This window comes from Podarcis pityusensis (genome assembly GCF_964106645.2).
Source record: "Podarcis pityusensis genome assembly, chromosome: 7".
NCBI classification, from domain to species: Eukaryota; Metazoa; Chordata; class Lepidosauria; order Squamata; family Lacertidae; genus Podarcis; species Podarcis pityusensis.
In genome coordinates, this window is record NC_138031.1 from 7,538,004 (window position 1) to 7,565,834 (window position 27,831).

Consider the following 27,831-nt stretch of genomic DNA (forward strand, 5'->3'; position numbering starts at 1 on the left):
TAGCATTCTTACCTAATTCTTTAAACATTTTTATAAGAGCCAAATAATTTCATTTCAACATTTTCCTAACATTCATCAATTTTGTAAAACAGTCCTAATGATAAAAAATAGAAAATTAAGCAATCCAATCTTCATCCAGCGTCCCTTCCTCCTGGTCCCGGGTTTTGTCAGTCCTTTTTGTCCTATTAATCTAGCACATTAACCTGGCAATCTTATATCCGAGGCCCTCAAGTCTCTTCCATGTCCCTTCCGCAACTCTTCTTCATATTTTCCTTTTATTCGTGGGAACTCCAGCTTGGTAATATTTTTGACCCTTTTCAACAAAACAGTCGCTTTTCCATAGTCCAGACTAGACTCGATGTAGTATTTAAAAACATGTTCCAGATTCCCTTCAAAGTTGAGAGCCCCCACTGCTCCAGACATCTGACGGCCCCTTTCCAGACTCGAAAAGTCCAAATCTCCCTGTATGGGGGGGTCTATCCGAACCCCCATTTCCAAACCAAACCAAATTTTATCTTTCCAAGTCTGGTCTTTTCCAAGTTCATTTGTCAAATCCAAAAATTTATATTCCTGCTGGGCCGCAGCTCCTTCCGTCTCTGGCGCCCAAGATTCAGCAGAATCCTCTTCTCTCAGCTGTTCTGTCATGGCACGCTCCTGTTTTAATTCCTGGGTGGGCTCCATATAGTTTCCCACTACCTGTTCAAAGGTTCTGGCCGCATTAGTCATCAAATCCGTCTTCTGGCTTAACTGATCCAATAGGGCATTTATTTTGCAGAAAGCACCCAACAGTGCTTCTGCAGACATTGTCCTGCAAGGTCACAAACCCTTTCCCACGGTTGTAATCAGTGACAGCTGCAAGCTCCCAGGGATTAGTTACAATTTCACAGTTCCCCTCTAGGGGAAACAACTTCTGGTTGTTCTTTCTCTTAAAAACAATAGCAACAAAGTTTCTTTTTTAAGATATTTTGTCCATATTTGTTCTTTTAAGATGCGAAAGGGAGCAATGGAGTCACTATGTTTCTCTTCTTTTAACTATCTGTCAAAGACATTTGTTTCTGGTCAGTAAGCTTCAAACGTCAATTCTGACACCCCGCTCCAGGATCTGGACGGTGGAAAATTACTTTGCTTTAGATTCACTTCTGCAGGTTTAAACAGCTCAAAAAAGTTCCCCCTTCTTCTCCTGCTACCGAAGGGGGGTTCAGCGATTTTAAATGATGAAAGTCAATCCTTTAAGAGTGATTTTTAAAGCTCTAGTTTGCGTTGTCTTTGCTTTGTTCTGGCTACAGGGAAACGGAAGGCTGACTTCCTGTTTAAACCTTCCCGTTTCAGTACCAAATTAGGGTGGATTTTTAAGTCCAAATTCCTTTCTATTTTGCCAGTTCTTATTTAAAGTCCAGATATTCAATGTTCCAGTACCCACGGTTGGTTATTTTAGATGCCAAATTGTCCCAGGAAAAAGGCAGCACTCTCCGGCAACAGCTATGCGGCTTCGCTCCGCAGAAAAAGCGATTGACTCACAGCACCGCGCCACTTCCCCCTCTTCGCTTCGGAGCCCGTTTGTGGGTTCCTTTGCAGGTTGGGGGGGCGCTAAGGGTGCCCGCCAAGTCCCACGGTCACAGGATTCATCCGCCTGTGATTTCCAGAAGGGTCCCCGCTTTGCCGCAGCGGAAAAGACCCGTTTCATGCGGAGCTGGTCCCTCCAGTTCGGAGGGAGTCCGCCATTGCCGATGGCGCCACCCCGGAAGTCCTTAACATGTATAATTTTAAGAATTATAAGCAGGCAATCGCTACAACTAACTTCTGCAGAAGATAGTTGGGTGTTTCCTGTGAGAGGAATAACAATATATGCAGAAATGATATTCAAAAGCATTCCAAAACATTATGGGGGTAATTAAAGTTCAGGGTCTCAGACCACATCCAGTTCTCAATCATTGGGTTCAATCCTTCTGCATCAGTCCAACAGGAAGTTACCGTATTTTTTGATCTATAAGACTCACTTTTTCCGTCCTAAAAACTAAGGGGAAATGTGTGTGCGTCTTGTAGAGCGAATGCAGGCTGCGCAGCTATCCCAGAAGCCAGAAAAGCAAGAGGGATTGCTGCTTTCACTGCGCAGCGATCCCTCTTGCTGTTCTGGCTTCTGAGATTCAGAATATTTTTTTTCTTGTTTTCCTCATCCAAAAACTAGGTGCGTCTTGTGGTCTGGTGTGTCTTATAGAGTGAAAAATACGGTAATTCCTCTCTTTTGAAACATCAGATTTACTTTCATTAATTACGCACGCACACACAAACACAGACAGACTGACTGACTGCAGGAGCTGGGTTGGAAGGCAGTTACCTTTCTCTGCCACCCACCAGGTGCTTTGTGCCATTCTGATAATGAGTGTTACTTGCTCAGGCTGATTTTTGGTTAGCCTTTTATGTGAGCAGCTTGCTTCCTCTCAATTGCATTAGATAATAATAATAATAATAATAATAATAATAATAATAATAATAATCAGTGTTAAAAACAGTACAGCGTTACATATTAAAAACTTCCCTGAACAGGGCTGCCTTAAGATGTCTTCTGAATGTCAGGTAATTATTTATCTCTTTGACATCTGATGGGAGGGTGTTCCACAGGGCGGGCGCCACTACCGAGAAGGCCCTCTGTCTGGTTTCCTGTAGCCTCACTTCTCGCAATGAGGGATCCGCCAGAAGGCCCTCGGCGCTGGATCTCAGTGTCTGGGCTGAACGATGGGGGTGGAGACGCTCCTTCAGGTATACAGGACCGAGGCCGTTTAGGGCTTTAAAGGTCAGCACCAACACTTTGAATCGTGCTCGGAAACGTACTGGGAGCCAATGCAGATCTCTCAGAACCGGTGTTATGTGGTCCCGGCGGCCACTCCCAGTCACCAGTCTAGCTGCCGCATTCTGGATTAATTGCAGTTTCTGGGTCACCTTCAAAGGTAGCCCCACGTAGAGTGCGTTGCAGTAGTCCAAGCGTGAGATAACTAGAGCATGCACCACTCTGGAAAGACAGTTCGCGGGCAGGTAGGTTCTTAGCCTGTGTACCAGGTGGAGCTGGTAGACAGCTGCCCTGGACACAGAGTTAACCTGCGCCTCCATGGACAGCTGTGAGTCCAAAATGACTCCCAGGCTGCGCACCTGGTCCTTCAGGGGCACAGTTACCCCATTCAAGACCAGTGAATCCCCCACACCAACCCTTTGCACACTGTGGTGGGTCACTTAAGTTGTGCCAGTGAAAAGCTAATCAGCTTAAGAGGAGCCTGGTCATCTTCTCCCATGTCCAGGGGTGACTCTTTCCTCTGCAATGCAGAGTGGACTGCATGGTTTCACCTGACTGCTTTATTCTCATGCCCCATCCCAATCCTTCTTAATAAGTGTTGACTAGAATGATGTGTCAAGGTGAGTCCATGGTGATGTCGGTTCTTCATCGTGCAAAGGAGTCAAGTGTAGCTTTGGATATAGCATCAATGGCTAGCATTGAGTGGAAAGTGCATTGAGACATGATATGGAACCATCTCCCTCCTGTATCCACTGGTGTTTTTTTCAAAAACGTTATTGGAAAGATAGAGATACATTGATGTCATGAATCACTTTTGCTAATTGTCGCATTGCCCTATAAAGGTGTAGATGGCAGAACTTTGTGTATTTCTATATGCACATAGATGGGATCCTCATAACGGAGTCCTGGTTGCGCTCGGGTCCCAAGAGCTCACCTGACAGGGTTAAAATGGGGGGGGGGCAGGAAGTCCTGGCCATTCCCCTGGGATCATGCCAGCTGGCTTTAGCCAATAGCCAGGAGGTTGTGTGATCCCAGGTGCTTTAAAAACAGCAGTGTGATGCAAGTGGGGCACTTGCATTTGCACGGCTGAACAACCACCCACCCTCCCAAGTTCAGGTAGAGTCGCTTGGCCTTGCTTTGGTTTGGGTTGCCTGTTTTGGAATAGTGTCTGGGTAGGATTTTTTTTTCCATTTGGCAGATTGGCTATAGCCATTTGATTTTTGCCTACCCCTTAGCAAATCATCACATCTTGTAAGGTGGCGGTTAGGTATTGGCTCAGTTGGATTGTGGGGAGGGGAGGTGCAGTCATCAACTGCCCCTCCAGGAACTGGGTATTCTGTTAAAGGAATCTGGGCATCCTGAATCTCGTCCGAAGTCCGCTTGAGGGGCTAGGGCCATGCCAGGACCACAGGAACCCCGGGGTGAGCTTAGGTTGGTTCTCATCAAGCTTGCTCCCTCATTTGGTTTACCCCATTGGACAATCACCCTGAGAGGTGGAGTCAGTTATAGTGGGGAGTCAATGCCTAAGCCAATACCGCTCACGTGATTGTATTTCAATAAAGTTGTGGCCAAAATTTGCCCCCAAAGTTAAACTAATATAAGTGTCCATGTGTATTTATTTCAGGGGTGGGTCTTGGGGCCTCGAGACGCAATTATAATTTCTATATATCACTACATCCATATAATAAGCAGTGCTCTTTTTTAGCCGTAACTAACTGGAACTCAGTTTCAGCACCTCTCAGGTGCGTGCTGTTGCAATTGTAAAAGAACAAGGGAGGCCTTTATGGTCAGTTTCTGCACTTCTTTTTCTAGAAAAATAGCACAGAAAATAGGAATTGTACTGGTGGAATGTTCTATCATGCACTTTTTTTAAAATAAGGGAGAAATATTTTCTTCTGTTTTCTTCAAACATTTGAGCTCAACATGTGAAGATTTCTTTACTTCATTCCCTTTGGCAATGAGTCTGTTTTCTATACCATTTAGCAAATCATCCCACTCAACTCACACTGTTAAAGAGGCATTTCTTTTTATTTCATTTTCTAAAACATGCAAAGCATTAATCCTGCCCAATGGGCAATCCAAGGGGCTTTTAACGATAGTGCTAAAACAAGGACAAAAATTAACAGAGTAAATGAATTCAAAATAATAAAATAGTGAGTACACAGGAAAACAAGTACCAAGAAATGCACCAAGAGATAGAAAATGAAGCTTTCTGAGCTATTTTGAAGTATTTCTTCACATCCGGGTTTGAACTGGAACTTCTTGTTCCTCTCTGCAGTTTTCCTCCTCTTTGAAAAGTCTCTGGAGTATGACCTTCATGCTCTCCCTAGATCGAGCCCTCTTGTTTCTCCCAATCAGGAAATAAATCAGTGGGTTAATACTGCTATTCAGGCAGCTGCATAAGAACCCAACAGACATTGCAAAAAATTCAACATTATAGTCTATAAGTGAAGTGAAGAAACTGATTAATAAAATGCAAGTAAATGGGAAAGCTAAGAAGAGGAAGAGGAGGAGGGCAAGTAGGATGGCTGTTAAAGCTTTTCCCTTCTTCCTCTGTTGTGATCTGAAGTAAACTTTTATAAACAAGACCAGAGTGGAAACAGTCATGAGTGGGAGGCAAAGTATAGCATTCAATAGAAGGTGGTAGAACATGGTATGTGGTAGAATGTTAAAAATAGAAACGATCAAGTTGATTGCAGTGAGCAGGAAAGAAATGATCCATATTGTGGCACACACAAGGGTGGAAAGGTGTGGTGGTCGGTGGCATCGATGCCAAAGTGGGAAAACAGCAGAAACACACCTGTCCATGCTAATGGCTGTCAGCAGATATTGACCAGTGTTGTACATGAAGAAAAAAAGAATGGAAACCACTGTTACAATCCAATGCATATAGGGAAGTAAAGATAAAAATGACCTCAGAAGATTTATAATGTAAAAAGGAAATAAGCATATGAGAGCCCCAAGGTCAGCTGCAGCCAGATGCAGGATGAAGGTGGTGAAAGGATTCCTCTTCATGGAAAAGCCAAGAAACCAGATGACAGTTCCATTCCCAATGATTCCAAAAATGCTAAGAAGTAAAATGGAGATGGAGATAAGAATGTCTGCTATACGATATGGTGGCAATCCATGATCAGAACCATCCTGGGGGGTTAAGAGGTCAGTTCCATTTTCTGCTCCAATCTCTTCCAATGAAGCATTCAAAGTGGACCAGGATCCCAGGCCATCATTGCTCATCTTGCTGTATCTGTACTTTTGAGTACTTTTGGGTACTTTTTCTTATATAGATCTTACTACCAGGAGAAAATAAACAAATGTGGAGTCAGTTTTGGCTATAAAGCTCAACCATATTAAACTGAGGCACTCAAACAATAGCAAAAGAGACATGCTATGGTGGGAATTCATAACTGATTAACAAACAAACACTTTAGGAATATTGTTTATTGGAATGTTTGCTAAAACTCATCAGTTTCAAAGCCTTAGAGGGGAAATGCAATATTCCGGTGGGTTATGAATCTTTCCCACAGGTAAAAAATCGGCATTCACAATATCAGTAAGCATATCATTTTGGAAAGTCAAATTTCTCAACTTCTGGTCTCTGACTCAGCCTTAAGATCTGAAACTAACCTCTCGTGTTGTAGACATTGAGGGTGGGATGATTGGGTGGTGGAGAACAGGAGTGGGAGAAGGAGTTGAACAGCTCTTGTGATTAGGAAAGCAAAAGCCAGAATGAATTGGGAAGGAATCTGTAATTTTATTATTATTAAAATGTGATTTTTAACAAATGGATAACTAAAACTCAAGCCAAACTGAGTTTGATAAGAAATATGAAAATCAGAAAATGACCCACAATAGCTTAGCCAGACAGTAAGATTTTTACAATGTAGAATGTATTAGACAAACCTTTAGTCTATCCTGCCTAGTACTTTCTGCTCTGACTGGATGTGGGAACCAAAAATTCCTACCGTCTTCACCAGCCATCTACCTGGTAACGCAAGACTCCATGAATTTAGCATGGCTCACCTATCTGCCAAAGTTGCACAGCATTGCCATTCAGATCCCCTCTAACCATTGCTAATGAATGACATCAAATTTAGCTATTCACGTACCTGTCAAAAGCTTTGGATCAGCATCCCTCCGGCATGGTGAGTGGGAGCAGCAAGTGGTGCTGGAATAAGCAGGTAATCGGAAGATTTGCAGAAATTGTTTAAATGCCTCATCTGGCTCTTAGCAAGATGTGTAGGATCCTTCCTGTGTGTCTTCAGTTCTGTGTAATCCATTTGCCAGCATTGTGTGATAAGATGATTGTATTCCACACCCGGGTCTCCGGATAGCATTTGACAAACTCAGGAGGAGATTCTTGCCTTCTAAAGTTTAGTGTCCCAGACAGGCACTCTTGAGAAGAGAGAGTTTGCAAGTGGTAAGCAAGTCCAACTTCTCTTTGACCTTATCTGGAGAAATATCTTTATTGATTAGAGTGTCACCTGACCCATCAACAGAAAGACTAACCAGTGTATTCAGAGAGTAATCAGCTTGTGGTTGGTTCTGCTGGGGAAGAACGTAGGCTGGGGTGGAGAAATATATCTGAAGAACAAAAAAGAGAGTCCTGCTAGATCAGGTCAGTGGCCCTTGCAGTCAATTGTCCTGGTCTCACAGTGGCCAAACAGATGCTTCAAGGAAGACCACAACAGCTTCTGAACACAACAGTACTCTCCTCCTCCGTGATATTTTGCTGGCAGGCCTTTATTGCCTTAATTTTCCAACCCCCTTGGGACAACTTTGACATGTCTGGGAGGCCAATCTGCTTTTTTTGGTGGGGCGTGGGAACACTTCTGTCTGATCCCATATGCACCAGTTCTTTAAAGCCTCTATTTATTGATATCAAGTACTCTTCATTGCATCCTGGGGGACATGGAGAAAAATATCTCAGCCTGAGTAAGGCTTAGCCATACCATAAGATGTTATTTTTGGTGCTTTTTCGTGGGAGAGAAAAAAAGAAAGAAGGAGAGAAAGCCACTCCATTCTATGCCACTCCAACTCACTCTCACACTCTCACTTATTCAACATTCCATCCCACTGAGTTTTCAGTGGGGTGTTCAGAGGTTTTTATGCCCCTCTCAGAGCTACCCAAATCTACTGAAGTATGCCTCTTATGTAAAGGTCGTACAGTTTTGGCTACAGGAGTATCAGCTTGGTGTTACTGCACATGAGACTGATATATACGAATATGTATGACATACTGGGCACATGTTCTTGGCAGTTAAACACCAGGGCATTATTATCTGCCGTCAGAGCTATCTTGCTTGGGCATATGTAGATAATAGTTAGGTGTTTCCTCTCGATGAAGACAGTTACAATATGTCATGTGAAAAATAACTATATACAAAAGCATTCCCAAACAGCCTTCTGCAAAATAAATAAAATCACTAGTCTTGTCAACACTCCTTTGATTCATCTCAAAGTTTGAGATGAAGAGAGCCATGAACCTTGACCATGAACCCGAGAGAGCCATGAACCTTGACCTTGCCTGCACATTTGCATTCCAGTGCTGGACTAAGAGTGGAGAGTGGAGAGAGTTGGATTGAAATCACTATTTAGCAATGGCACTTAGTGAGTGCCCTTGATTCAGTCACACACTCACCCTAACCTACCTCACAGAATTGTTGTAAGGATAAACTGAAAGATGATGCATACCATGTATACCATATTTTAAGGGACATGGGTGGCGCTGTGGTCTAAACCACTGAGCCTCTTGGGCTTGCTGATCAGAAGGTCAGCGGTTTGAATCCCCACGACAGGATGAGCTCCTGTTGCTCTGTCCTAGCTCCTGCCAACCTAGCAGTTTGAAAGCATGCCGGTTCAAGTACATAAATAGGTACAGCTACAGTGGGAAGATAAATGGCATTTCCATGCACTCTGGTTTTCATCACGATGTTTCATTGCACCAGAAGTGGTTTAGTCTTGCTGGCTGCATGACCCAGAAAGCCATCTGTGGATAAATGCCGGCTCCCTCAGCCTGAAAGCGAGATGAGCACCACACCCCATAGTACCTTTGGCTGGACTTAACCATCCAGGGGTCCTTTACCTTTAAAGGTAAAGGGACCCCTGACCATTAGGTCCAGTCGTGACCGACTCTGGGGTTGCGGCGCTCATCTCGCTTTACTGGCCGAGGGAGCCAGTGTACAGCTTCCGGGTCATGTGGCCAGCATGACTAAGCCTCTTCTGGCAAACCAGAGCAGCACACGGAAACGCTGTTTACCTTCCCGCTGGAGCAGTTCCTATTTATCTACTTGCACTTTGACGTGCTTTCGACCTGCTAGGTGGGCGGGAGCAGGGACAGAGCAACAGGAGCTCACCCTGTCGTGAGGATTCGAACCACCGACCTTCTGATCAGCAAGTCCTAGGCTCTGTGGTTTAACCCACAGCACCACCCGCGTCCCTTCCTTTACCTTTACTTATACCATATTTAGTTGGCATAGCAGAAGTGCATACCCCTTATCCCAGGCCTCATCCTGAAGGAGAGTAGGGAGGTTTTCCTGGCATCCCCATGCCTTTGCATGCTGGTGAGGCATTCCTTATCCGGCTCCTAAAAGCTATTGATAAATAAACGCTGCTGGCAAGAAGCTTTGGGGAAGACGTAGGTTAAATCTTGCTCCCCTTGTGTGCACCAGTTGCATGTGAATTGGGGGCAGGGGCAGAAAAAGCATCTGATATGTCCAGCTGCAATTGCATGACATCACCTCGGAGTTCTCTGTGTTTACTTTTAATCAGGGTGAAGCAAGGAGTCTCATGCAAAGTGCTCTCAGTGTGTTTGATTAATAGTGCTCTGATGTTGCCTTCCACAAATGCAGAGCCATAGCTGGGGGGGGGGGGGGAGGTTTACGCCAGGACTTTTGCCCTGGGTGAAATCTCCAAGGGGTACCATTGATGCTCCTAGCCTGCCAGTCATTTTACTGTCTGGGCTTTAGAACAGTTCTCCCTGCAGCTCTGTGTGTGTGAGACCGAGAGTGGGAATGTAGGGTGGGGAGAAGACTCTTTGCAAATCCTTTCCCTCCTCCTTCCTTTTTTCCCACCCAGATTCTGGACTTCTCTCTGTCGCAGCCTCTTCCTGCTCACTAAACCCTGTTACCTCTTCAGCTTCCAATACCACCACCACCACCACCTCCACCTCCTCCTCCTCCCAGTCTCCTCCCTCTGACCACTCATCGTTGTCCCACCACCAATCCCCTGGCTCTGAGTCTTCTTCCCTGGGGGTTCTTCAGCTGGTGCCTCCCACCACTTCTCTGCCCCCACCCAGTCCATGACAGCATTTTACAACAGCAATGCAAACAAGTGTAGACATGTTACAGCTAGATGCAAACTTGTATTAGAAACGGTGGCTTACAAAGAAATGCAAGGGGTGATTATACATACAAGATTACAGTATATCAAATATAGATGATGGGTTTTTGTACATTCATGATTCTGGTAACTAGTTGTAAAACAGAGAGACATGGTTTTGATGGTATAGCATGCTTTGCTTCATAACTCTACAAGACTTAGAATAATTAAGAGCTTCTGAGTTCATCTAGTTCACCCTGCTGAAATTCTAAACACATCCTGGAATCAATAGCCCACAATGAATACAGGTCAAGAAAAGTACTGGTAATGGAAACCAAAATTACACATGTATGCTTCAAAGAAACTAGGATTATAAATCTTTTGGAGCCATCAAAACTTAATCTCAGCAGTGGAATACAAATATACACTTGTTTACTTGGTAGGAGCTAGAACAACTTATAGTAACAAGAGTGGTATAGCTATAAGTTGTACTCTTTCAAAGCCCTTGTGATAAGGGACCTAAAGCACAGGTCTCCACTTCCTCTGTAGGGTTTTCTTCTTCCTTGAAAATATTTTGGAGTATGGCTTTCATGCCCTTTACATGCCCGCCTTTCTTTCGTCTCCCAAACACAAAATAGAGCAAAGGGTTAACACTGCTGTTCAGAGTGGCGCACAAGTAACCATATTGCAATCGATGCAAAGTTGGAATATGGAAAACATAATGGCCAATGTAAAAGGCATTCAGTGGAAAAGAAAGAAAGATAAAGAAGAAAAGACTAAGGAGGATGACTATAATGAGCTTGCCCCGCTTCTGCTGTTGTGTTTTAAAGCAGACCTTGATGAACAGGATCAATGTGGAGACAGTTATTAGTGGGAGACAAAAGAAGCCATTCTCAATGTACTGGTAGAGTCTTACGGAACCATGATACTCTTTAAGAGCCAGGTAGAGAATGAAATGTGTTCCAGGGAGAAAGAAAGAAAGCACCCATATGAAGGCACACAAAACAATGGACAAACGTGGCGGTCGGTGGCATCCATACCAAACTGGGAAGAGTACAGACACACACCTGTCAATGCTGATGGCCGTCAGCAGAAACTGACCCGCGTTGTACATGAATTGGAAAATATCTTCAAAGAATTCAAACGCAACACCCTCATCCTGTTTGCGATTCTGAAGCCAGCGTATTTCTAGAATAAGGTCCACAGCGAGTAAACCAAAGTCCGCAACGGCGAGGTTCAGGATGTACGTTGTGAAGGGGGTCCTCTGAATACGGAATCCAAGCAGCCAGATGACAGTTCCATTCCCCAAGCATCCCAAAATGCAAACTATAATTATTGATACACACACTATATACATTGTTACTGTATTGTATACAAATTCTGGATCATCATTACTGTGGCTACTGTTGGGGTAAGCGCTTGCGTTGAAGGCTGCATAATATTTCTCTCCAACATTCAAAGGGGACAGGGATGTTGGGCTGAAGATGGCCATTGTGCTCAACCTTTGCTTTTGTGTATCGTCTGGTGTGGATAGTCCTGCTGGAAGACATGGGGGAAAAGTGGGATTAGCCTTTGCAGTTGGTCAGCAATGATAAAAAGTAACACGTTCATTGGGACGCAGGTGGCACTGTGGTCGAAACCACAGCGCCTAGTGCTTGCCGATCAGAAGGTCAGTGGTTCGAATCCCCGCGACGGGGTGAGCTCCTGTTGCTCGGTCCCTGCTCCTGCCAACATAGCAGTTCGAAAGCGCGTCAGAGTGCAAATAGATAAATAGGTACCTGTGTGCTGCTCTGGTTTGCCAGAAGTAGCTTAGTCATGCTGGCCACATGACCCAGAAGCTGTACACCGGCTCCCTCAGCCAGTAAAGTGAGATGAGCGCTGCAACCCCAGAGTTTTCTGCGACTGGACCTAACGATCAGGGGTTCCTTTACCTTTAACACGTTCATTGGAGTCAACAAAGAGACCATGTCAAGAAGGGGCCAGATTGCCAGCAGAAGCAGTGAGAGTAGGGGAAAGAACAACAGTATTCAAGGCTGGGTAATAAGCCCACAAGCTTTGGCTGGCTGACTGGCTCACTAATTAGTAAGAATATATATAACCCCAGTAGGCTAAACTACCCAAGCTGGCTGCTTCGTGTTGTTTGTTTGTTGTTAGCAATTTCTAATGCTTCTGCTGCTGATAGTAATAATTCTCAGCAATGAGAACAGAATAAAAATATATTAAAAAATGCAAAATGTTCTGGATTTCTTTTCTTTTTTTTCAGGATGGGAGAAGAATTAATTTGGAAAGGTTAGAAAGCAAATAAATGCTGGACAAATGACAACAAACACTTTCTAATAGACAGCATTAGCAAAAGCGACCTGCATTTAAAAAAATAATTAAGACTTCACCACCTTACCCCAAGTACGGTGACTGGAGAGTTTTGGGTAAGGCAATAAGACTTTTAAGCTGGACCTGCAGATCTCAACAATTAAAACAATAATTAATTTGATTTTGGGTAAAGACACGTAGATTTATTTTGTTTAGGATAAAGATGAAGAGGTCAAGCCAAAAGCTTTAGAGGAAATACTGGCTTTGAGAAGGGGAGCGGAGGAAAAGAATGGAAAGTGATCTCTGAGATGAGAAAATTGTGCCATCAGGAAAAGAACCTCTACAAAACATTTCCTACCTTATTCCAACCACAGATGTTTGCTCACAAGGTTTGAGATGTTCTCTGATGCCTCTAGGATATCAGTTGATATCTCTTCTCTCTGTTCAAAATAAAATACTCATCCAGAAGTCAGCACACATTTTGAGCAGAGAATGTCAAATGTAAGAGTTGTTTGTTCAGCAAGTGTGAGGCAGATAACGGAAATCCTGTTAACAAGTGCAAATCCATTAGTTGGTGCCCAACTTAGCCACGGATTGTCTTTTGCTTCCTGATACTTCAAGAATCTCCTGTGAGTGTGTGTTCCTTTATAACTTACAAAAACCTCAGGTGATATATGCACTTTATACTTACAAGTGTTTCCAGGGTCACAGCTGATAGTAAAATTTGACATTTGGATTCCAGACAATCAACTGTCAGATGAACTTTAGTACTGGACACCGCGAGATCAATAGCTCAAGTGAACTTTACTCCAGTAAACATGCAATTTCTTCTTTAGCCAATTTTTGCATGTGCCTAAGGGAGGGGGAAGTGGATTTAGAGTGAACTGTTTCTATGCCATGCCCTTTGCCAGACCCCAAGAAGACATATTGGACAAATGCTGAGATTTGGGAAATGCTGAGATGCAGGAATCATTAGCTGAGATTCCTCCATTGCAGGGGGCTGGACCAGATGAGCTTAGGAGTCCCTTCCAACTCTACAGTTCTATGATTCTATGAAATGCACCATAAAATTTTAACCACAAATTGCCAAGCTACGGTAACTCTTTTAGAAGGTAAACATTCTAGTGTGGCCGAAGGCTGAAATATATACAGAGAGACAAATGGCTGGGTTGGATAAGGGCCATTTCATTAAATGTTAGACGTAAACCTGCACAGAAGAGTTGTAGGTGAGGGAACTGACTATGATTAAGAAATCCCATATCTATTAGGGCAAACAAACCCCTGCTGGGTCAATGGCAAGGCTATCTTGTTACCCCAGCCAAAGTAGGTTCTGTGCCAACCACCACCCAAAAGTCAGCTATTAAGAATAAACCAGGTACTGGCTAAGGCTACTGTCTGGTGCTAGTACAAAGTCCACAAGACCTAACCAGCCATAGGTCATGGGTTTATCATGGCCTGAATAATATTTCACCAAGTCTGCTGCTCAAAATGGTCACCAGGCCAATGCCCTCAAACAGAACCTCCAAGTATCCCTATTTTCCAGGGGCAATCCTAGGTTTACAGATGACGTCCCAGTTTCTGATTTGATCCCAGAATGCCCCACTTTTCCTTAGGACATCCCTATTTCCATTAGATAAATGTTGGAGGGCATGGAGTTATGCGATCCCCAAGGCATGGAGATAAGTAACTATACAACCTTTAGAAGACTTCTGAAGGAAGCCCTGTATAGGAAGGGCAGTGTATTAAAAAATTAATTAATTATTAAATTAATTATTAAATTAATTAAAAAATTAATTAATTAATTAATTATGTTTTATATATGTTGGAAGCTGCACTGTCAGATGTGTGGGGCATTATTATTATTATTATTATTATTATTATTAGTGCTTTTTTCTTAAAACATGTTTAGGGGTACTCTCATTTTGACTCAAGGAAATCACCATTTTATAGTTCAAACCAAGAAAAATAAATACAGTAAATGGACAAAAGTACAAAGATTCACAAAATGTTTAGGGGTATGCATCCCCCTGCGTCCCACCCAAAAAAAGCGCTGATTATTATTATTGAATTGAACGTTCCTATTTTCATCAGAGAAATGTCTGAGGCCAAGTTCAATGTGCTGAAGCCAGGCCTGCTCTAAAATGGCTGCCACTGGGCTCTATAGCCAAAGTAGGTCTAAAATATCACGGCCACCAGCAGACCTAATGGGGAAGGGCAGGTGGCTGATGCACTCACTCAAATCTGAGACAGAGATGACCATGGAGCCCTAACCTGCAACACTCATGGCACAAAAGGAGGCAACTGATAACCAGCTGCCCACAGGAGGGCGGAGGGGGCCCAAGCCAAACCAGCGACCAAGCGGTCAGCTCTGTGGCATGTGTGCTGCCTAAGTCCCACATTGTCCTTTCGACCAAGCTGCTCAGCAGCAGCTCACATGCCTGAAAGTCACAGAGCAGGAGAAGGTAGTCCAGCTCAAGGCTTGCCTATCTGCCAACTCAAAAAGTTTCCTGCCAGCTTCCCACGCTAAATGGAGCTCAAACGCCCCAAGAGACACCAGCAGTGAAAACAGAACAGTGGAGTCAGTAATTTTGAATAGCTATTTTATTAGCAAGCAGATACCTATATAAGTACAACATCCATCAAACACCATTTAACACTCTAACTGAATAAGCTAATTGACTGGCTTGTTCTCAATAGTCTATTCATCCTAAAGATAAATTAATATATACCAGCAGTGAGTGCACATGCAAATGGTGCTTCAGAATAGGACAGAGGAGGGTGTATGGAAACGGGGCAGCGCTGTGTGCAAGGGAGAGTTGAAAAAAAGGAGGAAAGAAGAAGGTGAACATGATACTGGTGCGCTTGCAAAGGAGGCCATGCAATAAGAGAGAGGGGGAAGCTTTGTTTGTTTGCCAACCTTCATTTGAGTATCACAGGGTAGTTTAAAGTACAGTGGTACCTCGGGTTACATATGCTTCAGGTTACATACGCTTCAGGTTACAGACTCCACTAACCCAGAAATATTACCTCGGGTTAAGAACTTTGCTTCAGGATGAGAACAGAAATCATGCTCTGGCGGTGCGGCAGCAGCAGGAGGCCCCATTAGCTAAAGTGGTGCTTCAGGTTAAGAACAGTTTCAGGCTAAGTACGGACCTCCGGAATGAATTAAGTACTTAACCCGAGGTACCACTGTATAAAAACCACAAAAAATACATAAGATAATGACACACAAAACGATGCCCCCCTACATACACAATTTAAAAGGCCATGGATTGTTTAACTATTCAAAGGTCTGTGAAAAGAGGAATGACGCCCCCCCCCCCAGGACCTGATGATTCCCTGGGGAGAAGATTCCACAAGTGGGGGGCCATCACAGAAAAGGTTCGTTTTCATGTTGCCACTCTCTGGACTGCTCATGGGGGAGGTAAACAAAGAAGGACCTGATTATGATTTCAGGGTCCGGGTTGGTTCATATGGCGAGAGGTGGTCCTTGAGGTATTGCAGTTACGGGCTGTTGCTTCTTTCTTTCTTCTTTTTCTTTTAAATCCTGTATCTGGATGCTGCTTTAGAGGCCCTCAACCTCTTATTTATGTTCCTCTATGTGCACTCTGTGAGCTGGATGTGCACTCTATGAGCAGGATGGAATGCATCCTAAGAGTTCCTCTTCTTCTCTCCAGCTTCTCTCAGATTTCCTCTTTCTGCATTCGGCACAGAAATGGGTTGATCTCTGTGAAATGGAGACTGGAAGGGGGGGAGGAAGATGGTGGAGGGGAAAGGGGTGAATGTGAAAATTGGGTTGCTAAGGGGCTTACAACAAAGCAGGGAGGAAGATGCATGGGGATGAGGTTGAGAGCAGGGGTAAGAAAAGGGTGAATAGGAGGGGGAGGTGTGTGAAAGAAGGAGGTGCACCTCTACTTAGTAGATGGTGAAATCTATCCCCTGCCCCATTCCTCCGTTCCTCTCTCAGCTGGTTTCATGGTATAGCCCCAATTCCTGCAGAGGCAGGTGGGAACCGTCTTGAAGAGGCAAGCTCAATGTAGGTCACTGCAAATCATCCCATATTCTTTGAAGAAATGGAAGGTGATTCTTGAGCACAGGGGCTAAGAATGTGTGATTGCATGATTGATAAATCTTTTGGAGCCATCATAACTTAGTTTCAGCCGAGGGTGCCATTTCATCTGGATGACTTTCTTCCTCTTTGAAAACATTCTGAAGTATGACTTTCATGCTTCTCCTAGGTTTGCCTCTCCTTGGTCCCCCAACCAGGAAATAGATCAAAGGGTTAACACTGCTGTTCAGAGTGGCGCACAAGTAGCCATATTGTATGCGATGCAAAGTTGGAGACTCAAAAATATAATGGCTTATGTAAAAGGCATTCATTGGAAAAGAAAAAGAAAGAAAGAAGAGGAGTGTAAGCAGGATAACCGTGATCAGCTTTCTCCGCCTTATCCGTTGTGTTTTAAAGCAGAACTTGATAAAAAGGATCAAAGTGGAGAAAGTCATGAGTGGGAGGCAAATGAAGCCGTTCACAATATACTGGTAGCAACTTATATACTTGTGTTCCTTCTTAGCAGTCAGGAAGAGAATGAAGAGAATTCCAGGGAAAATGAAAGAAAATATCCATATCAAGGCACACAAAATGGTAGGCAAACGTGGTGGCCGGTGGCATCGATACCAAAGGGGAAACAGGATGCAAACACACCTGTCAATGCTGATGGCCGTCAGCAGAAACTGACCAGTGTTGTACATGGATTGGAAAATATCTTCGAAGAATTCAAACACGATGCCTTCATCCTCTTTACGGTTTTGAAGCCAGCGTATTTCTAAAAGAAAGTCAACAGCGAGTAAACCAAAGTCCGCAATGGCGAGGTTCAGGATGTACATGGTGAAGGGGGTCCTCTGAATACGGAATCCAAGCAGCCAGATGACAGTTCCATTCCCCAAGCATCCCCAAATGCAAACTATAATTATTGATACACACACTATATACATTGTTACTGTCCTATATATAAATTCTGGGTCGTCATTACTGTGGCTGTTGTTGGAAGAAACACTTGCATTGGATGTTCCATAATATTCCTCTCCAGCATCCGAAGGGTACAGGAGCGTTGGGCTGAAACTTGCCATTGTGTTCAACTTTGGCTTTTGTGTTCTGTCTGGTGTAGAGATTCCTGCTGGGAGAAATGTGAGAAAAGGTCATGGTAGCCTTTTGCTAACAAGGTGAACAAACCTTTTCAGACTAGTCTTTCTTGCTTCAGTCTTTGAAACCACTGCTAAGGTGAAATGCTTCTTATTATACCCTCTCCAGCTAAAGTTGCATTTTCAGAAAGACACATAGAGACAATAAAGTTATCCTACCACTTTCCATTGTTTCATTTTTCTACCCCATTGATTGTAGAGGACATGAAGCTATCCCAATGGGACTTGCTGGCCTACTTTGAATGTGGCCAGCCAGGGCAGTAAAGGAGGCAAGACAGGTGAATGAATGGAAGGTTCTGAAACAGAAATCATGGAGTGATAGATGACAGTTTCACTCTTGCTGTCAATGTCTCCTTTCAAATAGTAAAATTTAGTTTTCTTTTCTCCCTCTTAAAGCCAGTATGGTGTAGTGGTTAAGAGCGGTAGTCTCGTTATCTGGGGAACCAGGTTCGCGTCTCCGCTCCTCCACATGCAGCTGCTGGGTGACCTTGGGCCAGTCACACTTCTTTGAAGTCTCTCAGCCCCACTCACCTCACAGAGTGTTTGTTGTGGGGGAGGAAGGAAAAGGAGAATGTTAGCCGCTTTGAGACTCCTTAAAAGGGAGTGAAAGGCGGGATATCAAATCCAAACTCTTCTTCTTCTTCTTGTTTTTGCTTGTTTGCAGTTCATACTATCCTGGTTCTAGGAGAGTTCAGTTTTTTCCTCTGTAAGCAGTGAATTTTCTCCCTTTAATAGTATCCTAGTTCTATACTTGTAACCCGAAAGCCAGCTCTTTTTTTGCACTTAATCAACTGCACAAAGCTGAACTGGAATGGGAGTGCCCCATCCATCTCAAGACTGTCCCATCCAAAAATACCCAGAAGCAGCAATATTACTGGGGGAAACTTGGGGACTGCAAGGGTGACAGTCACCATCCTGCCGTGACTTTGATCCATGGGGAAATATCAGAGGAACACACTGTTTAAATGACGACAGCAGAGAAGGCAATTTGGAAAGGAAGAGATGAATATGAGCAAAGGCATTTGGAAATAATTTCCCTACATTCTGGATGGAGGTGAAGAAGTTAAGCCCAAAGCTTTTGTCTTTAAGGTGGGGTGTGGAGGAAGGGAGACTGTAATGTGGCCTCAAAGAAGAGGAAGAATGTCCTACCTTAATTCCAATCACAGATGTTTGCTCTCCTAGAATTCGAAGGTCTGAGCCAGTATTTCTTCTCCGTTTTCAAAACAAGTTGCCGATCCAGCTGTCAGCACTCAGCACTGAGCAGAGAACATCAGATAGAACATCATGTTGGTTTAGCAAGGGTGGGGCAGGTAATTGATATCCTGTTAAAATGTGCAAATCCATTAGCTGGTGTTTCAAAAAAAGGCGAGGTTTGGGTTAACTTTCTTTCCCAGTATGCATCAGGATTCCCCTGTGTGCGCTTCAAATTGTTTTGGTTGTAACTTAGCAAAGCATCAGAAGATATTTGCAGCTTGTACTTGCAGATGTTTCAAGCTTAGTGGCATGTTGCATTAATAGTCAGATTCTGCACTGAATCAGCGACGACAATGGAGCTTTTCAATCTGTTGCATCTTCAGGTAGAGCTGTAAAAGGCTGTTGCCAGAAATCCTGGAGAACTCCTGTCAATCAGTGTTAACAGTACTGAACTAGAACCATAGAGTGGTAGAGTTGGAATGGATCCCAAGGCCCATGTAATCCAATCCTCTGTGATGCAGGATAAAGCGTGTTCTCCTTCATGGAGAGCACATGTTGCAGTGGGGGCCACCAGGACACTCCAAAGTTGTGGGGCGGGCTAATTGATCGTTGGCCACTGATGCAATTGGGCTTCCCTTCTTGTTGGGATGAAGTTAATGTTGCCATTTGTTGATTGACATCCAGAAGTGCTAAAACTCCTTGCACGAGGCTAGGGCTTCCTCTTTTTACCCGTGCATCGGATTGCCCATCATCTGCTCTTGGGGCAGGGGCCCGGTAGGAATTTTGTCCATCTGGCTGATTGGCTGGGGCCATTTGGTTTTTGCCTACTGCGTAGCAAATCGTCACAACTTGTAAGGTTGCGGTTAGGCATTGGTTTATGGTTTGGTTGGTTGAGGGGCATGGATTGGCTGTGCCTGCCCCTCTAATGCTGCTGCTGCAAAGGATTCCATTAAAGGAATCAGGGGATAACTATTGCTTGTCCACCCTGTCAAGGGGGCTGGGGCCATGCAAGAGCTCCTGGTTGCATTTGGGGAGGGCTGAGGGCAGGTTCCCTGCTCCGTTGCTACCCCCAAGTGTATTCCCCTTTTCTGACTTTCGCAGGTGTGCGGAATGTCCGTCTGTCCCCCATGGGGTGGGGGGGAGATAGTCGCAACCAATGCCTAAGCAACCACTCACATTTTTTGTATTTTAATAAAGTTGTGGCCAAAATGATGCCAAAAACCTTAAACAAAAATTTCTGTGTGATGTGTGAGTTACTGGGGTGGCCCTTGGGGACCTTGACATGCAACTAGATGGAGTAATAAGTTTAACTTAGTATAAAGCAGCTTTCTTATGTTCCCACATTCACAGACTCGCACACATACATACCTTAAGAATTGAGCTGTGGACATGATGGAGGCCAAAACAGACTGAAGGAGAGATCAGGGCAAAGGAATCAAACCAAGGGCTTTTCTGCAAATGCTGCTTTTGAAGAGGAGTGTAATGAAAGAGAGAGAGAAGCAGAGGCAGCACAGAGAAGGAGAAAAAAAGCAGGAAGGAAAGATTTCATGAATCAGTGCCAGCCCATTGAAAATGCTGCTTTAAAAGGATTCCAAATGATACTGCAAATGCTTTCTTGCTGCCTTGTTAAAACACCAGTTCCTGATTACGCACTCACATTGCTGTAATTCTATCCCTGCAAGCAGCTGCTTTATGCTCTTGCCCAATTTTATATACACTACATCTGGGATGAAAGAAGACTGAGGGATTTCAAGCCTTAAACATCCTACTTCTAGCCAAGCATTTGATCACAGATGAGAGCAGACAGGTTTGAGATATTCAGAACTTCATACAAGACTCCCCTCTCGCAAGTGTGTTACATGTCGAATGTAACGTGATCATATACTTGAGTTGGCAGAAACACACACACACACACACACACACACACACAAACACACACCATAATAACATGGACTTGGTTCCTTAGAGCATGCAAAGGTTCCAGGTTCAGTCTTAGAATTTTCAGGTAGGACTGGGAGAACACCAAGCGGTGATGGGGGAGTCTTCAATCTTCTTTCTTGTTGGCAGAATCTTGTAGGTGGAATCTTCTTTCTTGTAGTTTGGATCCATTGCTCCATGTCTGCTGCTCCAGAGAAGTGGACACGGAGCAATGGATCCAAACTACAAGAAAGAAGATTCCACCTAAACATTAGGAAGAACTTCCTGACAGTAAGAGCTGTTTGACAGTGGAATTTGCTGCCAAGGAGTGTGGTGGAGTCTCCTTCTTTGGAGGTCTTTAAGCAGAGGCTTGACAACCATATGTCAGGAGTGCTCTGATGGTGTTTCCTGCTTGGCAGGGGGTTGGACTCGATGGCCCTTGTGGTCTCTTCCAACTCTATGATTCTATGATTCAATTGTGTCTGTCTCCATGTGAGCCCATTGTTTCGTCTAGTCCTATAGGAATATGTGGCATACTTGGTTGGCGATGTAGTAGTGTTCTATATTGGGAATCCCCCCCTCACCCCCCATGCCAACAAAACTCACTGCAGTCAACTGAAGGCAAGCAACCATGCTCTGGGCTCCCCACAACTTCTCTCACTGCCAACAAAAACTAATAAATGAATGGGGGGGGGGAACCTGCCCACACGACGGTGACACAAAAACCTCGCACATACATTATGTCAAAGAATGAAAGCTTTCTACCCCCTTCTCCCCCCCCCCTCCATGGCTCTCTTCTCTCCCATCTTCATATGGCCTATAACATTAGTGTCTCCCATTGAATATAACTGATCTGTAGAAAGGACTCTATGAACTGAAAGCGGAGGTGCCGCATGTATTTTTGTTAGCCAAAGAAATCTTAATAAAAGCAATTTTTAAAAATCTGGGCAAGCCACTAACAGGCAGTATAGACAATATTGAGCAAGATGGACCAGTCATCTGACTAAGTTTTGTTGCTGTCTACTTTCACAACCCACAGAAGTTCAGGGGCTAAGTGCAAGGAGAGATAACTTCTGTGTTACACACACTAAGTTGTGATATTCCCTCCCTACACAGATGCATGTGGTACCTTCATTATGCACATTTTACCATGTACAGATCCTGCACCTCTTTATCCTGGCCTTTGACACCTGAAAGTCTGGTGTCAGGTGCTTTTAACATGCTTTATTAATAGTGCTCTACCACAAATGCTTTCAGTGAAAAGTCTATTTGATCCAGATGAATACATTTATGCAGTACTGATATTAATATAAACATTTGAAATCATTAATCAAGAAACAGACGGGTCTACAGGATGACACTCAAGTTGGATCTCTGTTGAGTTTCACAATTAATATTGCTTTTACAGTACTTTGTTCTTCGATTCAGGAAGTTTATCTTTCTCTAAACTCTCATTCTTATCTCAACTAATTGTTGCATTAAAACAATAAGACAATCTCTTTCATGCATGAATCATATAATTCATATTACATCATGAATCATATTACAGGATCTCCAGATAGCCATTATTACTTCTCTCTGGATAACCATAGTATAGAGCAAGCATCACAATCTAAAAACATCACTCAGCAGTTGAAAAAATAAAATAAGTGGACATCTCTGAAGCTCTTCAGACATATACACTCTATGGTAAATACATTTGTTTGGGGGGGAAAAAGCTGAAATGAGCATACACTATAATCAGAAGAGAAACGCAAAAGTTTCTGATTACTTTGAAGACATCATACCAGGTTTTGCTCCTAGAACTCTAGCTCCTCTGTATCTTCCTTCTCCTTCAAAAGAATCTGGAGTATGACCCATGTGTTCTGCTTAGATCAACCCCTTTTCTTTCTTCCAAACAGGAAACACATCAGTGGATAAAATATGATATTTAGACAGCTGCATAAGAACTAATAATGTGTAAGAGCCGAATGAAGAAATGATCAGTTAAGAAAAACAAAATTAACGGGAAAGCTAAGTTAAGGAAGAAGCAGAGTACAAGCCAAATGGCTGCCTCCTCTGTTGTCATCTCAAAGATAGTTTTATGAACAGGATAAGAGTGGAGATAGTCCTTAATGAGAGGCCACACACAGTGCTATTTTTTTCTAGACAAAGAGGTGCCAGAACTCGCCATGAATGCCTCCCTTGTTCTCTTATAATGGAAATGGCGCCCACCTGAGAGGTGCCAGAACTGAGTTCCAATGAGTTCTGGTGGGGGGAAAAGCCCTGACCACACATGAAATAAAATTAAACCCACTTTTCAGAAGAGACACGGAGGAGGCACTAGAGAAGTCTTCGTTGTTCTCCTGACCTGTAGATCACTGCTATAGTAACTACATCAGGATAAATCCCTTTATTGATGTTAGTGATGCCTTGATTTTATATTTCCATGCTTAAGCTGCTTAGCAGAATCATGGATACACAAACCAAAACCCAGGATATCAGATATTGTACAGGTACAATTTCAGATGGTGCCACAGATAGCACTTCTCTCTGTGTTTGATGGAGATAATAAAAGCACGGCATGTAAAGAACTTGAAACATTTTTTCTTGGTAACTGAATGTTTTTTATTATTTATTACTATGTATTAATATTATTATTAATCTGTTGTACAAAACTGGAAAACTTTACAGGATTTTTGTGATGCTCTTGCATAAGAAATGTATGGAAGACTAATCCTTCTGAGAAGGTTACATACTACTTTAAGGCCCTGAAAAGATTGGCTAAAGGTACTCCATTTCAAGATATATGGCAGCATTTTATTACATGTGTTAACATGCATCTTTTATATCAACAGCTTCCAACAGTAACATTAAAACTTTGGAATTCCTAAATCTACTGGATTTATTTCATGAAGCAATATGTTACTATACATCTCCCCTGTTATTAAGATGATTACTTTTGTTAAATACAAATGCATTAATTTTAAAGAAAACAACCCACTCACATATATACATACAAGATTACAACCTAAGAATCATCATAACAAAATCCGTTCGGCAAACTGGAAAGTGGGAAAGATATCCCTCCCTTCCTGACATTTTCTGAGTTGGTCCTATAGCAGCATCAGTGGAAAATGGAGGAAGAATTGGCAACTCCATTATTCCTTGTACTTTGCTTTCAGTGTTTAGTCAGTCATGGTGCTTCTCCTTGCACAAATTGTTGGGATACTGCCAGGGAGACAAAGGCCATCACTGCCTGCTTCGATGTCTCAGGCACAGAGAGAAAACAAAAGCATATAGACAAACAGAAACTTCCTGTGAGCAGGAAATACGTAGGCTGTGACTCACAACAGCCTGTCCCCTTTTTAAGGTGGAACGGAAATATCCTAACACAAATATCCTGCCATTCTTCTCCATCTCAGTTTAAAAATGGTTCAAACTCTCAATGATTATCTCCTGCATGGTTTACTGTGACACTTTCCTCTCTGGGCTTCCTCACTGTTCTACTTTATCCAACCCTTGGCTGCCTCAACTATTTACATCTCCGGCCATTCACACCTTCTGTTGTCTCTCCCTGATTCCCTTCCCCAGCTTCCCAGTCATTTCCACCATTGGTAAAACTCTGTATCCCTGTAGCTGGATCTGAGCCGGTCTATAAGACAGTCACATGTGAACCTCTATGCTAGTAAAAGCCATATTATATTTGGAACTGCACTCAAAAAGGTCAGCAAGAGCAAAACTAGAAGCAATTTTGGAGACAGAGCGCAAAATGCGATTGAAGAGATTTCTCAAAGGATTTCTGTGTGTGCCTAGGTTGTCAGGGGGCTTTTCCAGATGTGCAGTTCACATCTGGTAGCTTTCTCTGGAAGGGAATCAAAATGATTTTGACATGACTCAGAAGGCTCCTTGGGAAGGTTCTTTTTTTTAACATAGTTATTTTTCTCATGGCATGGGTTTTGTACCAAATGCTGTTGTAACTGCCTTCACCACAGAAAACACTCAAATCTAATCTGTATACCTCAAAGTCATGCTGATAGATCAAAACTTCCTGGCATTTAACAGCCAAGAGCATGTGCCCAGTATACCATGTTCTTGATTCTGTTTGGATTTATGGTGAATTATTATTATTGTATTCTCTATATTGTGTGTAGGCGAAGGGATGTAGTTCAGTGCTAAAATATCTCTCTTGCTTGCAGAGCATCACAGGTTCAATCCCTGGCATCTCCAGATAGGGCTGTGAAAGACTCCTGCCATTCAACATAGGTGCCAGCTCCAAAATAAAATATTTGAGGGGACTGGGCCCCCGCAAAGTTGATGGGCATTTCCATTCAAATGGTGGATGTGCACTGCACCATGTGATTGATAATTAGGGGGCGGGGCTTGCCTGGGCCCCCACAATATTTCATTCAAGTTTGCACCCCAGCTAGTCATTGTATGCAATACACTGAAGGTTGGCGGTTCAAATCCCCATGATGGGGTGAGCTCCCATTGTTCTGTCCCAGCTCCTGCCAACCTAGCAGTTTGAAAGCACACCAGTGAAAGTAGATAAATAGGTAATGCTGCGGTGGGAAGGTAAACAGAGGTGTTTCCGTGCACTCTGGTTTCCATCAGGGTGCTCCGTTGCACCAGAAACAGTTTAGTCATGCTGGCCACATGAGCTGGAAAGCTGTCTGTGGACAAACGCCGGCTCCCTTGATCTGAAAGTGATATGAGCACCGCAACCCTATAGTTGCCTTTGATTAGACTTAACAATCCAGGGGTCCTTTACCTTTTCTTACAATACAGAGCTATATGGTCCAATGGTTGCTTAGCTCTCTATGCTCCTTTGGTATATGATTAGGTGAACTATAAATGTCCTTAATACAGTAAATAAGTTTTCATATGTGGAACTTCTCATGTTTGGACCTACAGTAGGTAGCCAAACCTCACCACCCTTGAACAAGAAAGAAATGTCAGCAGATTTGGGATACATCAGGTCCTCCCTTAAAGAGGGCACATATTACGGTGAGACCTGGAAAACCGACACCCTGTGTTGTGGGTGAGTATGATTGGTCAGCCATAACACCCGATTGGTAGGTCCCTCGTAGCTGGGTGCAATCTGGCCAATGGGACGCAGTTCAAATGGTTCGAGGGACCTATTTATGCCCATGTACGTGACCCAGAGCTCCCTCTTTCGGCACGTGCATTGGAACACCCGCCCACCTCTCCCTACTTTTAGGACTTTGCACTTGACTTTGCTATGCCATCGTGTGTCATCTGCCATTGGGACAGGGGCATGGCAGGAATTTTCCCCACTTGGCTGATTGGCTGTTGCCATTTGGGTTTCACCTGCCGTGTAGCAAATCATCACAACTTGTAAGGTTGCGGAAAGGCTCTGGTTCAGGTGATAGGGATGCGAGAACACTCTCGCCATCCCTCTGTGAAGGGTATTCCATTAAAGGAATCCATGGACTCAATGGTTTGGTCAACCCCTGAGAGGGGATTGGGCCCGTGCCTGAATCCAGGGGGACATTTGGGTGGCGGGGTTAGCCTGTTCCCAGCTTTCTGCTTATCCAGGTGTTCACCCTTGGCTGACCTATGCTGGAACCCTGCATGGCAGGGAGCTAGTTGAACCAGAGCCTATGCAACCAGTCACTTTCTGTAATCAATAAAGTTGTGGCCTAAATTCTGCCAAAAACAAACCAAAAATTTGAGTCATGCGTGAATTTATTTAGGGGGGGAGGTTTCTGGGTCTGAACACGCAAATATCTAACTAAGTAGAAACTATAGTGTCTTATCTTAACTAGAGTGATACAGCTAAAACCTGTATTCTTTGGAGTCATCATAAGCGGATTTCAACAGAGGTGGCCTCCACTTACTTTGTAGAGTTTTCTTCTTCTTTGAAAACATTCTGCAGCCTGGCTTCCATGCTCTCCCTAGGCCTGCCTCTTTTCTGTCTCCCAATCAGGAAATATATCAAAGGGTTCACACTGCTGTTCAGAGCAGTGTTTAAGTAGCAATAAGGTAAGGAATAGGGCGCTGGTGAATGAAAAATATAAATGATCATGTAATAGGCATTCAGTGGAAAAGAAAAAAAGATGAAGAAGAACAGAGTAAGCAGGATAACCATTAGTAGTTTCCCCCGCTTTCGTTGTTGTGATTTAAAGCAAACCTTGATAAACAGGATCAAGGTGGAGATAGTCATGAGTGGAAGGCAAAATAAGCCATTAAAAGTATACTGATAGTATTTTATGAGATCCTGTTCTCCCTTAAAAGTCAGGCAGACAATGAAGTGAATTCCAGGGAGAAGGAAAGAAAACACCCATATTAAGGCACACACAACGGTGGGCAAATGTGGCGACCGGTGGTATCGGTACCAAAATGGGAACAGGACAGACACACACCTGTCAAGGCTGATAGCTGTTAGCAGAAACTGACCGGAATTGTACATGAATTGGAAAACATCACCAAGGAACACATGCAGAAGGGTCTCATTCAGACCTCCTACAGCCCAAACTACTTCTATAATCAATTCAACTGTGAGTAAGCCAAAGTCAGCAATGGCGAGGTTCAGGATGTACACAGTAAAAGGACTCCTCTTGATACGGAAGCCAAGCAACCAGATGACATTTCCAGTCCCCCAGCACCCCAAAATGCAAATTATAATTATTAATACAAACAGAACATATAGTTCTAATTCATAATAGACAATCGATTTTGTGTCATCATTACTGTTGCTGTTGTTGGAAAAAGTAGTTTCATTGTACGAAAGGGACAAAGATGTTAGGTTGAAACTGGTCATCATCTTCAATCTTTGTTTCTGTGCTTCTTCTGGTATATATATTTCTGCTGGAAGTAAAGAATCAAGGGTGGAATTAGTTTTTGCTAATGTAGCTGAGCAAATGAAGATTGAATTAAAGCTTTCTGTTTACTCTAGTCTTTCTTGCCTTATCCATTATAGCAATTTCCTAAAATATTGTCGAAGTGAAATAATTCTTCCTGGCTCATCTCCAGTTACTGTGGCATTTTCAGGAACACACATTAAAAATAATGATAATTATTAGCCTAGATGCAATGACTAATCTAGACAGCATCTTAAAAAGCAGAGACATCACCTTGCCGACAAAGGTCCATATAGTTAAAGCTAT

The 27,831-nt window shown here is 43.4% G+C and overlaps 4 protein-coding genes across 6 annotated transcripts; all 4 read right to left on the reverse strand.

Annotated features, from left to right (window-relative positions):
• Positions 1 to 4,794: 4,794 nt before the first annotated feature.
• LOC308480856 (proto-oncogene Mas-like) lies at positions 4,795 to 7,624 on the reverse strand. Its single transcript, XM_081012777.1, has 2 exons — positions 6,892 to 7,624; positions 4,795 to 6,075 (listed from the first exon to the last, which is right to left on the reverse strand). Exon 2 carries the CDS (start codon positions 6,017 to 6,019, stop codon positions 5,021 to 5,023), a length of 999 nt encoding a protein of 332 aa, XP_080868903.1. The 5' UTR covers positions 6,020 to 6,075; positions 6,892 to 7,624; the 3' UTR covers positions 4,795 to 5,020.
• Positions 7,625 to 10,125: 2,501 nt separating this feature from the next.
• LOC308480857 (mas-related G-protein coupled receptor member H-like) lies at positions 10,126 to 22,527 on the reverse strand. 3 transcript variants are annotated; one of them, XM_081012779.1, is made up of 3 exons: positions 22,510 to 22,527; positions 12,771 to 12,958; positions 10,126 to 11,641 (listed from the first exon to the last, which is right to left on the reverse strand). In XM_081012779.1, exon 3 carries the CDS (start codon positions 11,592 to 11,594, stop codon positions 10,599 to 10,601), a length of 996 nt encoding a protein of 331 aa, XP_080868905.1. In that variant the 5' UTR covers positions 11,595 to 11,641; positions 12,771 to 12,958; positions 22,510 to 22,527; the 3' UTR covers positions 10,126 to 10,598. The 3 variants fall into 3 exon arrangements, with proteins under 3 accessions (XP_080868905.1, XP_080868904.1, XP_080868906.1); XM_081012778.1 differs by lacking the exon at positions 22,510 to 22,527 and adding an exon at positions 13,104 to 13,180; XM_081012780.1 differs by lacking the exon at positions 22,510 to 22,527 and having other exon boundaries at positions 10,126 to 11,638; positions 12,771 to 13,052.
• On the reverse strand, positions 15,182 to 18,922 carry LOC308480862 (mas-related G-protein coupled receptor member H-like). The gene is made up of 2 exons (XM_081012790.1): positions 18,761 to 18,922; positions 15,182 to 17,583 (listed from the first exon to the last, which is right to left on the reverse strand). Exon 2 carries the CDS (start codon positions 17,537 to 17,539, stop codon positions 16,556 to 16,558), a length of 984 nt encoding a protein of 327 aa, XP_080868916.1. The 5' UTR covers positions 17,540 to 17,583; positions 18,761 to 18,922; the 3' UTR covers positions 15,182 to 16,555.
• Positions 22,528 to 26,558: 4,031 nt separating the features above from the next.
• On the reverse strand, positions 26,559 to 27,485 carry LOC308480875 (mas-related G-protein coupled receptor member H-like; the record flags this gene model as incomplete). The annotated part of the gene is made up of 1 exon (XM_081012814.1): positions 26,559 to 27,485. One exon carries the CDS (start codon positions 27,483 to 27,485, stop codon positions 26,559 to 26,561), a length of 927 nt encoding a protein of 308 aa, XP_080868940.1.
• Between the last annotated feature and the right edge of the window lie 346 nt (positions 27,486 to 27,831).

Excerpts from the sequence above, each read along its gene's own strand:
- LOC308480856 (XM_081012777.1), bottom strand. The coding sequence starts at position 6,019 with ATGAGCAATGATGGCCTGGGATCCTGGTCCACTTTGAATGCTTCATTG.
- LOC308480857 (XM_081012779.1), bottom strand. The coding sequence starts at position 11,594 with ATGGCCATCTTCAGCCCAACATCCCTGTCCCCTTTGAATGTTGGAGAG.
- LOC308480862 (XM_081012790.1), bottom strand. The coding sequence starts at position 17,539 with ATGGCAAGTTTCAGCCCAACGCTCCTGTACCCTTCGGATGCTGGAGAG.